Here is a 12,127-nt window from a genome sequence, read left to right as displayed (position 1 = left end):
GTCCCACCATAAAGCCTATCTTCAATCTATCTATTTACATATTTTTGGGGACAAGATTTAAACAACATGATCACATGTTTTTTTTTACGGAGGGAGTAGTAAATAAAGCATGAAAAAAAAGAAAAATTCTTTACGTGCCTCCACGTCTTCCACTGACCGCAGCACAGCAACTCACTGCCGGGTGGGCACCGCACGCCTGCTGCACCTCTTCCGCCGCGCGAGGATTGGACGGGCCGCACGCCCGCGCCCCCCAGTGCGCCGCGGCGACACGGGAGCCCAACCCATCCCGCCCGCTTCGGTTGCCTGCCTGCCTCGTCGGCTCCACCTCACTCACTCGCTTCTCCCCATTCCGGTCTTCCCTTCCGCGCACGCACGCGCGCACGTAGTAGCCACGGCCCAGCCGCTGCTACCCCCTGCGTCGTCTCCTTCCCCGTGCACCGCACACGCAGCCAGCAGCCCATATCCTCCATCGCCTCCCGCTTGCGTCGCCTCCAGCGCGGCGCCGACCTGCCTCTCCATTATTATTATTATTTATACATTTGCGCGTCCCTCACCCTCCGCTTTCCCAATCCAGCCGAGCACCGCAATCGCAGGGCACCGGGAGCGATTAAAAAAGGCATCCTCCTCCCGCAAAGGTAAAAACAAACAACCACCACCGCATCGCGGCAGGCAAGGCATCGCTCGCCAGCCACCGAGCGGAGGGGGAAGCAAAAGCTCGATAAAAAGGAGAGGAGGAGACGAGGCGTGCCGTCCGAACCCAAGCAACTTCCTCCCCCCACCACCTCCCTCCCATGCCCGCATCGAGATCTTAGCGGGACAGCGAGAGGAGAGGCGACGCGGACGCGGGCGCCCCCCGATCCCTCCTCGCCGCCCGTCGCCGCCGCCGCCGCCGACCGACCGACCGGTAAGCCTCCTTCCGATTCGACTGTCGCGTGCAGCGGGCTCCTCGCAGCGCCGATCGGTGCCGGATCGCGCCGGGGGCGGCTGGATCTGGTACGGATCTCGCGGCGGCCGCGCAATTCCGTGGCCTTGTGAGAGGGCGGTGGCGTTTTGCCCCGTGTGGGCGCGCGCGCGTGTGCGCGCGCGCTCGTGGCCCCGATCGCGGCTCGGATCTGTCTGATGTCCCGCGTGCGTTTCTGTGGTGAACGCTGTGGATAAGTCGGGGTTTTGTCCGCAATTGGCAGTGGCTGGCTGGTATGAAACTGGGCCAGCTTTTGTGGATTGCAGGGGGAGGAGGAGGGGAGGGGAGGACGGACACGATGGAGGCCGACTCCGGGAAGCTCTTCGTCGGCGGCATCTCCTGGGAGACAGACGAGGACCGCCTCCGCGAGTACTTCGGTCGCTTCGGCGAGGTCACCGAGGCCGTTATCATGCGGGACCGCAACACCGGTCGCGCCCGTGGGTTCGGGTTCGTCGTCTTCGCCGACTACGGGATCGCCGAGCGCGTCACCATGGACAAGCACATGATCGACGGGCGCATGGTACTTGTCTTATGCTGTCGCCTCCTCCTCTGCTGTTGCATTGACGTGCATTTTGCTGGGAATTCTGTTGTGGAGCTGTTTCTCAATGTACGAGCTGAATTGTCTGTTCGTGATTTAGGTGGAAGCAAAGAAGGCCGTTCCCAGGGACGACCAGAGTATTGCGAGCAAGAACAATGGCAGCAGCATAGGGTCACCTGGACCAGGACGCACTAGAAAGATCTTCGTTGGAGGTCTGGCTTCAAATGTTACCGAGGTCGAATTTAGAAGGTACTTTGAGCAATTCGGTGTGATAACCGATGTGGTAGTGATGTATGACCACAACACGCAGAGGCCTAGGGGCTTTGGTTTCATCACATATGACTCAGAAGACGCAGTGGATAAGGCACTGCACAAGAACTTCCATGAGCTGAATGGTAAAATGGTTGAGGTCAAGAGGGCTGTACCAAAGGAGCAGTCTCCTGGACCTATTGCACGTTCACCTGCGGGAGGGCAGAACTATGCTATGAGCAGGGTTCATAACTTCCTAAATGGCTTCAACCAGGGTTACAGCCCTAACCCCCTTGGTGGTTATGGCATGAGGGTGGATGGAAGGTATGGTCTCCTTACAGGTGCACGGAATGGGTTCTCTTCGTTTGGTCCAGGTTATGGAATGGGCATGAATGTTGAAGGTGGAATGAGTGGGTATTTTGGTGCAAGTTCTGGTTTTGTCAATAGCTCCAATGGGCGGCAAATAGGTTCTTACTTCAATGGTAGTTCAAACAGATTAGGTAGTCCAATTGGGTATGTTGGCCTTAATGATGATTCAGGATCAATACTGAGTTCAATGTCTAGAAATGTCTGGGGTAATGGAAATCTGAACTACACAGGCAACCCTACGAACACAAATTCTTTTGCTCCACCTGGAAGTGGTGGGGGTATTCCTGGTGATGAAATTAGTTGGGGAAGCCTTACTTCTGCTCATGGGATGGGCAACATTTCAAACCTTGGATCGGGAAACCTTGTCCGTGGAACCGGAGATAACAACTTTGGTTTGCCTTCTGGAAACTATGTGAGGAGCAATTCAACTGGTACAATTGGTGAGCCATTTTCTGCATCAGCCAATGCATATGAATCGAACAATCCAGGTGCATATGGCAGCAGCTCTATTTATGGTGACTCAACCTGGAGGTTTAACTCATCTGAGGTTGATATGCCTCCTTTTGGTCATGATCTTGGAAATGTTGATCCGGATATCAAATCAGAAATATCGGCAAGCTATATGGGCAACTATACTGTTAATAATAATCAGACAAGCAGAGGTCAGTTGCTATTTCAATATTGTGCTATGATCTACACATGGTTTCCTCTTTCTTTTAGAAAGGAAATGTGCTGCATAAATAAGTTAGATGCTTGAAGGGCTGAAAAACATATACAAAGTGCAGTCCTCATTTCCTCACTTTTGGAATGTAGCTATTGATTCTGGAAAAGAAAGTTTAATCTATTTTGGATAAATATTATGACGTAGCAGCATTAACAGACCTTTCTTGTAGGACAACTACAATGCACAGGACTTATGTTGTGAACTCTATTAGTTTGCGTTAACCAAATCTTGTGTTTTATCACCCATTCTTCCAAGTGATGTACTTGACTAACACTCTTGATTCTACATTTATTACCAAATACAAGATTGATCATGTAAATTTGGCATATATCCTATTTTCTATGTTGGGACTTGCATCTTTTTTTCTGATGCCTCAATACTTCAAGTACAAGCTATAGTAGTATCTGAACTTAAGCACAAACTCACATCCCACACCCCACACGCACGCAACCGCGCACACACTGTGCAGCAAGCTAGATCTACACCTATACCTAAAGACATACGCGGCTGAGAGGTACTTGAAGATCATCAGACTCCAAGCGTGCCGGACACGACACCTTGACCATTCTGGAGCATCCGAGCTTGAGGCTGCAAAGAAAACTAGGGAAAATCCCCTGTGCGAAAACCTACGCTGAGTAGCATTCGAACGCGGGCGGTGGGCGCTCCACCGAGCGTGCCCAACCAACCGAGCCTCTTTCTCGTTCGCGTTGGGACTTGCATCTGATAACAGATTGCTGATACGCGGCCGCAGGCACGTCCTCGCCATTAGTGGCATGTCCTAAATACCCGGTGTTCGTTGTCTTTTCTCGACCCAGCAGAAGAGAATCTTCTACCTTTCCCTTTCCATCAATGCCTCAAGGGAGGTCTTGCACTTTTTTACTACTGCAACAAGATCAACAAGTCAACAACAACAACAAAGCCTTTTTAGTCCCAAACAAACTGGGGTAGCCTAGAGATGAAACCCACATGAGCCAAGGGAAAGTAGAACTTATAACAAATAAATACATCTTCAACAAGAGTAATATTATTAGGGGATCTAATTATCTAAAGCCTTATTCATGGTTCAGGCATGTGATACCTTATCAGTTAAGCCTTCTGGTGTGTTGATATATAAAATACAAATTCTTTTTGAGTTCTCTCCTGGTTGATCAGTTAAAAACTTAAATATAGATTATTGACACTAGTAGGTACCATATTAGTGATTATGTAATAACACTGTGGGACTCAGTGTTACATTAGCACTTGTATTTAGCATTGAGTTGTGCAGTCCAATGCACTAGAGTATCAACTTGCAGAAACTTGTAGAGCTGTGAATGATGATCAATACCAAAATTTGACATTCCCATTTCCCCTAAAATAGATGGAGGGTTTTCTTGTGTTGCAATTCGGTTAGTTTTTAATCAACGATATTTGACTGCGTACAAGCTCTTTTCTGCCAATCTCAACACGATCATTCCAATAATATTTCTTTTGGTGAAATGCAATTTGGATGCGTTCAATTTAATTGTTTTACCTTTTAATCTTGGATTATAGCATGTAGTCAAATATCAAGAGAAGCCGCGGCATCATCGTGCTAGTTGTTATCTTGCACGTATAAGACAATCATTATTAAATCAACAACAGGAACCATCCAGAGAACAGTCAAATTTTGGATCAATCAATAGCTGAGTTATGTTCTGACTTAAGATGATCGCATCACTTCCTACTAATTCACTATCCAAGTTGAATATGTATATTGACAACTGTCCTCCACCTATGGCTATTAACAATAAGAAAGAGCCAACTGAACACACCATTAGGCAATAAGACCATGCCAACGCTTATGCTTCTTGTTCTTCTAGATTTTCTCGACAGCATTTTCTCTTTGTTATTTTTCACATCAATCACATGCTTTGCAAAACAAGGGAAACAGGCTAGGTTTACTTGAGCATGCCTCAGTCAGTGCCAAATGTTTTAAATATTTATAAGTTCTTTCCTTTCTAAAAAATAAAAATAAAGGGTAACTTAGTATTCTTACGTGGTTATGTGTTAATGTTAATCATAGTTAAGGTTCACTAAGCTAATGCTGGATGTTTTCCCCTTCTGAAATTTTGTACCATTTTATCTTTGCAGTTAAAAGTTGTGAAGCTACACCATTATTTTGGCTAATTATGTAAAACTGTATCCTGAATTACTTGATTGTTTCTGTTGGGTTTCAACTCTAGCCTACCCCAACTTGTTTGGGACTTAAAGGCTTTGTTGTTGTTGTTGTTGCATGTGTTCAGTATTCTGACAATAAATTAATCCTATTTATAAACAATAATTTAATTTGATTAAGGTCCGAATTCTAATCATCTTGCAAACTTTGCTGGTTAGTCAGTGATGTAAGACACTTGTATTAAATCGAAAAGTGGATGCGTGTGTTGTTTCTAATTAAATTGGAATTGATAAGTTTGTTGTTGGCAATGCTATTTTTCATCAACCAATCAACAACAACAACAAAGCCTTTTAAGTCCCAAACAAGTTGGGGTAGGCATTTTTCATCAACCAATCTATGCCTGAAATACACTCTTTATATTCTTAAAACATTTTTTAGGACAGCTATAGAACTTTAAACTTGACTACAATTTGTTGTATCCTTTTGCAGGTATCACTTCCTAGGGAGAGTATTATTATATTCTTATATGACTTGGGATAGGTGAAACACCGACTACTATATCAGGCTTTCAGGTGCATGACTGTGAATTGGTGATGTCAGATTAATATACAGGTTAGTTGCTTGTTTCTAGGTAACCAGAGGTGTGGTTTACAACACCAAAAATGCTAGAGGAGCGGATACAAACATTTTGTGAAGCTTTCAGATTTTAGTTTAATTTCTACATCTATTAGGCCTTTGCTTTTTGAATGAGATGTGCAGTGTTGATTGCGGCACATACTTAGAAGTGTTCCAACATAAGCTGGAATTCTGTCATACGGAAGGATAAACTTGTATACCAAAGGAATGCTGTATTATCTTTGCCCATTTATGGCTACATTAGCTTGCTTGTTTTTATTCTCTTTAACCATTCCATTTGTATACTAGAGAGTTGCTTGGCTTGTTCAAACTATTGGGGGTACAAAGCCATATTGAGACCCAGTAATAAAGCCACCAAAAAGTATATACATGTATTGTCTCCATTTTGTGCCATGCGAATTCTTTTGCGGAATTTTGTTATAGATCTTTTGCCTTGATTATGCATATTTGCACAGCATTTGTTTCCCTGTTCTTTTGTGAAGTAGTTCAAGGTCAACGAGCTATATATAGCTGCTCCAGAAGTAGCAGGATTTGACAATGCGATGCCACCGTAAATATGTGCTAATGATGGATTAATTAGTCTTAATAGATTCGTCTCGTGAATTAGTCATGACTCTTGTAATTAGTTTTATAATTAGTATCCGAAAACCTGATGTGACAACTCCTAAACTTTAGTCTCTGATCCAAACACCTTAGCAGGGACACTTGCCGAATTTATATTTCAAACTGTAATACTTTGTTTGGTCTAGCGTGGTCTCCGAGACCCACACTTTTTTGACCGCTAATATCTCTTGTACTCCCCCTCCATCCTAATACAGTGCACACGTCTTCAAGGCCACACTTTTAAGTTTTAACCGTTAATATCGCTTGTAGTCCGTTCCTCCGTTCGTAATATAGTGCATTTAAGTATTAAAAAACCGTATTAACCAAATGGAAGGGATTTTAGGAGACCTAAGAGATAGTTTTGCATTAAATATTAGCACACATTTGATAGGTATTATATTGTTATTTGACATTTATCAACCAATCTTCATTAATCATTGCTGATGATAATGTCTAATTAGGAAATAGGAGTAAGGGTATATGTGTCTTTTGTATTCTCCATTTTATTGCTATCATAACAAAATTGACATTATCGTACTTTGACATATGAATCTAATCATAATAGTCAAATTTGTCCATTTGAGATAGATTAGTTTATGCAGTACAACAAAGAATCACTCATTTTGGTAAAAGTTCACATAGCTTTTGTTCCTTCTAGGCATATGAACCGGACAAATATTGTGAAACCGAGGTAGGCAATTAGGCCAAAAATAAAAAAGTTTGAATCATAGAGAGCGCGGGCGCCTTGATAAAAGGGAAAGGAAGGCTGTTTCTGGAAAAAGAAACGGAGAGTGTACTGTTTCCGGCAAAAAAAAAAGGAAAAACTCTTGATTAAGCAAGCATTTATATTCCCAAAACTTTCCTGGTGTAGTGATTAGTGAACATAGTGAAACCCCTTCTTCCTTGTTTACACTGCAGTAGTTAATAAAAGCGCCATTTCTGCTCCCAACTTCCGATCTTGCCTAAATGCTAAAATCGATATCATCATGTGTTCGCTCAAAGGCATTGGAACGACGGCGTGTTGGCGTTATGCATTTCTCGTCTAACGTTTGAAAAACCCAGTCATTTGAAATTGGTTTGCGTGCCATAGCTTTTGTGGTACATGTACAGATATTGATCGCCTTCTTGTAGCAACCGGGGTGACTAAACACATGAACAAAATCCTGGCGGTCAAGTCAAATCAAACATGATTAACTTGGGTGCATTTGAGTTTGCGGCCAGCCAATCCCTGGAAAACTGCAAGATCGAGTACGTGGGCTTGGACTCTTGGACGGCTGGGTTGGGCTCAGTTGGCTTACTGGAGGCAAAGCAATCTGGGCGCTAATTTTAGGCCCGACTAGCCCAACGGGGATCCATTATGAGCCTATTTACATGCCGGGCAATGAAGACTTAATAGCGTTGCCAGGTAGCTCTGGGGAAAAAAAAGTCGTATCATTAAAAACTTGTCTGGAAGCAAAGCGTTTCATTGAGTACGAAATTGTCGGCATACCGTCAAAGAGAATGACTTCGCTTAATAAGAAGGTTGATTTGGATCGTCCACGCAACAAATGACGGGACATGTGAGGGACGGAAACAAAATGTGGCGCTTTGCTTCGGCATGTTCGCTGGTTGGTTTCTGGACTGGTTTGGGCTGGCTGGTGCTGATTTGTTGTGAGAGAAAAATACTATTGACTGGCTGGTTTGAGCTGACTGAACCAACAAGCGAACAGGCTATAAGGTAATGAAGGCTGATTCTCACAGCAATCCAACAGTCGGTAGACAGACGTTACCGATGGAGGCCGCACAAACCGGCACACCGGTTTGCATAAGCAACGTGGTTTGGACTAAAGTATTTTGGATTAAAATCTATATTTTAGTTGGACTTAACAGTTAAATATTTAAATTAAAAATGGACTAAAATTCTTTAGTCTTTTAGTCCACAAAACTAGACTAAAATGGACTAAAAGATGTTGGGAACACCTATGCCTCTTATTTATTGTCATCTCTCTTCGCTTTAGTCCATTTTAGTTTAAAGAATCAAATACCACTTTAATCTACTTTTAGTTCATGGATTAAAGTGGACTAAAACTTTTACTGAGATTCAAACCGGGCCTAACGGAGCCATCAATGTCGACCGATTATTGTCAATCACGTAGCTTGAAATCGCGCGTTCTCACCGCCATCATCTTCCTTCGCAGTGTAAAAACATCAGTCGTGTGTGTGGTCACCTTATACCTGACGTTCTGACCACAAAACCACCAGTCCACATTGCGGGTCGTCGACCCCCTCCTTTCTATTGAGAACTCGACAGTCGACACAGCCAATCATCTCATCTTCCGTAGTTCTGTTCCTCCCTTTACTTTGCGCCATTCTCCCGGGCTTTCATCATTGCCCCCACGCGCACGGCGCACCTGAGTGACCTGAGTCCTGAGTCCTGACCTCCTTTTGTTGCCGCCCCCGGCTTTGTTTGGATGGACGCGCGACCGACGCCAACGCCGACGCCGCGTGAATCCCTTTTGAGAGCACGCGCGGACACGAGGCGTGCAAAGCGTCCACCGCTCCACAAAAATCTGCCAAATGCTCCGGCACGCCGCCCCCTGTTGCCCGGTGGAAGAAAAAGGTGGAGCGCGGATCTCCCCTGCCGTGCGCACGGCCATCCAATCCAACCGTCGGTTTCGTCCCCTTCCCCACCAAACTCCGGGCTCCGGAGCCACGACTCACGAGTCACGACAGACGAACGCTACCGCCGGAGCCGCGCGCGTTGGCAGCCTGGCAGGATCGTCGGATTGTTGTTAGCCTGGCGCGGGCCGGAAACGGAACAAGGAACAAAACGGAAAAGCGATTCCTTGCTTGCTCCGTTCCGTTGCTCGCTTCCCGTCCTCACTTCTCACCTCAGCCCGCACACAGACCCAGGGGCCCCACCAGCCAAAGCGTTCACTGCGGCACTGGCAGTCCGATCCAAGCCCCAACTTGTTGTAAAAAAAAAAATCCAAGCCCAACCCACTGACAGCTCCGCACACAGCTTTACCGGCCCCACGTGTCATTGGGATAACTAGGGGTCGGCTAGCAGCCGGCATGGCACTATGGGTCTATGGCAGCGCAGGCAGACAGACACCTGTCCGGCCGTCAACCTACCCTCTCACAAGCTGCTACAAAGATCCATACCGCACTCGCCCGCCGGGCTTGCTGCTGCTGCTTGTTTGTTGCGGACTGCGCTGTGCAAGGCAGTGGGCAGACTCCCTACCCATCATCACCACCACTCGCCACCCTCCCGCCCGCCCGCCCGCCATGGTCTCGCTCGCTGGCTCCCAGATCCCCTCGCCCTCGCCGGGGCAGAGCCCCTGCGCGGCCGCACGGCCGCAGCGCCGCCAGGGCCACTCCATGCGCACCATCCGCTCCGCGCTGCTGCAGCCGGACTGCTCCCCGGGGTCCACGTCCCCGGCCCCGCGCGACGGCGGCGCCGACGCGGGCGACTCGGACATTGAGAACCTCACCGACTCCGTCATCGACTTCCACCTCCGCGAGCTCGCCGCCACCGCGGGGCCCGCGCACCCGGCGGCCGTCGCCAAGTCGTCCTCCGCCATCAACGCCGCCGCCACGGAGCTGCTCGACCTGTCGCGGGACTTCTCCGACTACTCCAGCTTCAACTCCGACATCTCCGGGGAGCTCGAGCGCCTCGCCGCTGCTGCGGGCGCGGCGCCGCCAAGATCCGACGCGCCGGACGCCGCCGCCGTGGATCTGAACGACCTCGAGTCCATGGATCTGTCGGCGGACGCGGCGCCGCTGGAGCGCGTGGAGCCGTTCGTGCTGGCGTGCGTGCAGGCGCTGGGGCCTGACGCCGGGCCGGACGCGCGCCGCGCCGCCGCGGCCAGGATACGCCTGCTGGCGAAGCACCGGTCCGACATCCGCGAGCTGATCGGCGTGTCGGGCGCCATCCCGGCGCTCGTGCCGCTGCTGCGGAGCACCGACCCCGTGGCGCAGGAGAGCGCGGTCACCGCGCTGCTCAACCTCTCGCTCGAGGAGCTGAACCGCTCCGCCATCACGGCGGCGGGCGCCATCAAGCCGCTCGTCTACGCGCTGCGCACCGGCACGGCGCCGGCCAAGCAGAACGCTGCGTGCGCGCTGCTCAGCCTCTCGGGCATCGAGGAGAACCGCGCCACCATCGGGACCTGCGGCGCCATCCCGCCGCTCGTGGCGCTGCTCTCCGCGGGCTCCACGCGCGGCAAGAAGGACGCGCTCACCACGCTCTACCGCCTCTGCTCCTCGCGTAGGAACAAGGAGCGCGCCGTCAGCGCCGGCGCCGTCGTGCCACTCGTGCACCTCATCGGCGAGCGCGGCAGCGGCACGTGCGAGAAGGCAATGGTGGTTCTGGGGAGCCTCGCGGGCATCGCCGAGGGCCGCGAAGCCGTGGTGGAGGCTGGCGGGATCCCCGCGCTGGTTGAGGCCATCGAGGACGGCCCTGCCAAGGAGAAGGAGTTCGCCGTGGTGGCGCTGCTGCAGATGTGCTCCGATTCCCCGCATAACCGTGCGCTTCTTGTACGCGAGGGTGCCATCCCGCCACTTGTCGCGCTATCGCAGTCCGTCTCTGCCCGTGCCAAGCACAAGGTACGCAACACAAACCGCACCTTTCTCTTCGACAAAGTTCAGTGCTACTAAGTCTTTACGTCTAGCTATATCCTATTGGCTAATCGGACATGATGATTTGCCTTGCTAAATTTTGTTTGAGTAGAACAATGTTGAAGTCGTTTTGAGCGTTTGCTGATGCGACTGAAGTCACTTTTGACAGTCATCAGTTTAGAACTGATTGTACTAGTATGCCGCGAACTGGTAGTATCAGTTTGAGTTTGATTGAAGTCTGATTGACACCAAGTACTGAAAAGTACACTAAAACATAGAGAAAGGAAAGGGCTCGCTGTACATGTACTCGTGGTTTAGGTAGATTTTTACCTGTTCCTAAGAAATGATCGGTGTTATCCTTCGTGCGTGCTAGGTGACATGCATATCAAATCAGATGTTGACCTCTGGATTCCATTCAAATTGTGGAGATACGCACTTGTTTTTTTTTTTTACACTTGTCAAGTACAGTCGGGGATCTGTGAAATCTTCCAAGGAGGCATGGACTACAGGAGGATATGCTTGCTGTCTTCTGCACTGCAAGTCAACACTGCTGTCACTGTAGTGCTTTTGCTACTACTAGCTTGGTCCTTCGAGAAAACAACATATCATGTTAAATTAAGAAAACTCCTAATTTCTTTAAAGAGAGAAGAGGAATAGCTTTGAACAATGTCCCCTCATTTGTCTGGCTTACTGTACAAGTTACAAAGCATGTGCTAATCAGTTTTAGTGAATCTGAAAAGTGCTTCCAAATTCTAGAAGTTGTGGAGTCACTAAGGTTTTGTTGCATACTAAATTTGCAGGCTGAGACTTTGCTTGGCTACCTGCGGGAGCAGCGACAAGGGGTTGGCTGCAGAGCTGGAGCAGTTGCAGCTACTAGCTTCGCTAGGTAAAGCAAGAATTATGTGGTCGAAATCTGCTCCATTCTCTGTGGGAGTCTTGAGAGCAGATCAGCTACTTCAGGGGGTGCGATGTTCAGGTCATCTGTAAATAACAGCTGGTTCTGGTTGGTTTGGCTATGTGAATACACATGTGGTTTGCGAGTGAGGATGCTTGGTTGGTTACTAACGTAACGTCAGTTAAGAGTCAGGCTTAAGAGGGAGGGAGGATTCAGAGTCTCAGGGTACTCCGTATGCTAGAAGATTTGGGTGCTAATAATGACGATGGTGCTGGTTTGTAGCTGTGTACAGGATGGTAGGGTATGCTTGCTTTGTCTTGTCAGGTTATAGGGAATGTTGGATCGTCAACCATGTGTTTTTTTGCTTGAGGTTCGAGTCCAAATTCCCCTGTTTCGTGATTCTATCTTTGTTCTCAATT

At 48.4% G+C, this 12,127-nt stretch overlaps 2 protein-coding genes across 3 annotated transcripts; both read left to right on the top strand.

Annotated features, from left to right (window-relative positions):
• Positions 1-363: 363 nt before the first annotated feature.
• LOC136542520 (heterogeneous nuclear ribonucleoprotein 1-like) lies at positions 364-5,984 on the top strand. Of its 2 annotated transcripts, none has more exons than XM_066535002.1 (4): positions 364-904; positions 1,185-1,481; positions 1,600-2,779; positions 5,468-5,984. In XM_066535002.1, the coding sequence occupies exons 2-4, from the start codon at positions 1,197-1,199 to the stop codon at positions 5,479-5,481; spliced, it is 1,479 nt and encodes a 492-aa protein (XP_066391099.1). In that variant the 5' UTR covers positions 364-904; positions 1,185-1,196; the 3' UTR covers positions 5,482-5,984. The 2 variants fall into 2 exon arrangements, with proteins under 2 accessions (XP_066391099.1, XP_066391100.1); XM_066535003.1 differs by having other exon boundaries at positions 365-904; positions 1,228-1,481.
• Positions 5,985-8,786: 2,802 nt separating this feature from the next.
• Positions 8,787-11,857, top strand: LOC136547060 (U-box domain-containing protein 4-like). Its single transcript, XM_066539028.1, has 2 exons — positions 8,787-10,801; positions 11,614-11,857. The coding sequence occupies exons 1-2, from the start codon at positions 9,272-9,274 to the stop codon at positions 11,701-11,703; spliced, it is 1,620 nt and encodes a 539-aa protein (XP_066395125.1). The 5' UTR covers positions 8,787-9,271; the 3' UTR covers positions 11,704-11,857.
• Positions 11,858-12,127: the final 270 nt, after the last annotated feature.

Source organism: Miscanthus floridulus, chromosome 3, assembly GCF_019320115.1.
Source record: "Miscanthus floridulus cultivar M001 chromosome 3, ASM1932011v1, whole genome shotgun sequence".
Classification (NCBI taxonomy): domain Eukaryota; kingdom Viridiplantae; phylum Streptophyta; class Magnoliopsida; order Poales; family Poaceae; genus Miscanthus; species Miscanthus floridulus.
The sequence above is the reverse complement of the archived record's forward strand: the minus strand, read 5'-3'. Positions and strand labels throughout refer to the sequence as shown.

What these genes read in the sequence shown, in the direction of transcription:
- LOC136542520 (XM_066535002.1), top strand. Translation starts at nt 1,197, where the DNA reads ATGAAACTGGGCCAGCTTTTGTGGATTGCAGGGGGAGGAGGAGGGGAG. An exon ending in ACATGATCGACGGGCGCATG is followed by an intron (nt 1,482 to 1,599) that starts GTACTTGTCTTA and finishes TTCGTGATTTAG; the next exon opens with GTGGAAGCAAAGAAGGCCGT.
- LOC136547060 (XM_066539028.1), top strand. Translation starts at nt 9,272, where the DNA reads ATGGCACTATGGGTCTATGGCAGCGCAGGCAGACAGACACCTGTCCGG. An exon ending in CTGCCCGTGCCAAGCACAAG is followed by an intron (nt 10,802 to 11,613) that starts GTACGCAACACA and finishes CTAAATTTGCAG; the next exon opens with GCTGAGACTTTGCTTGGCTA.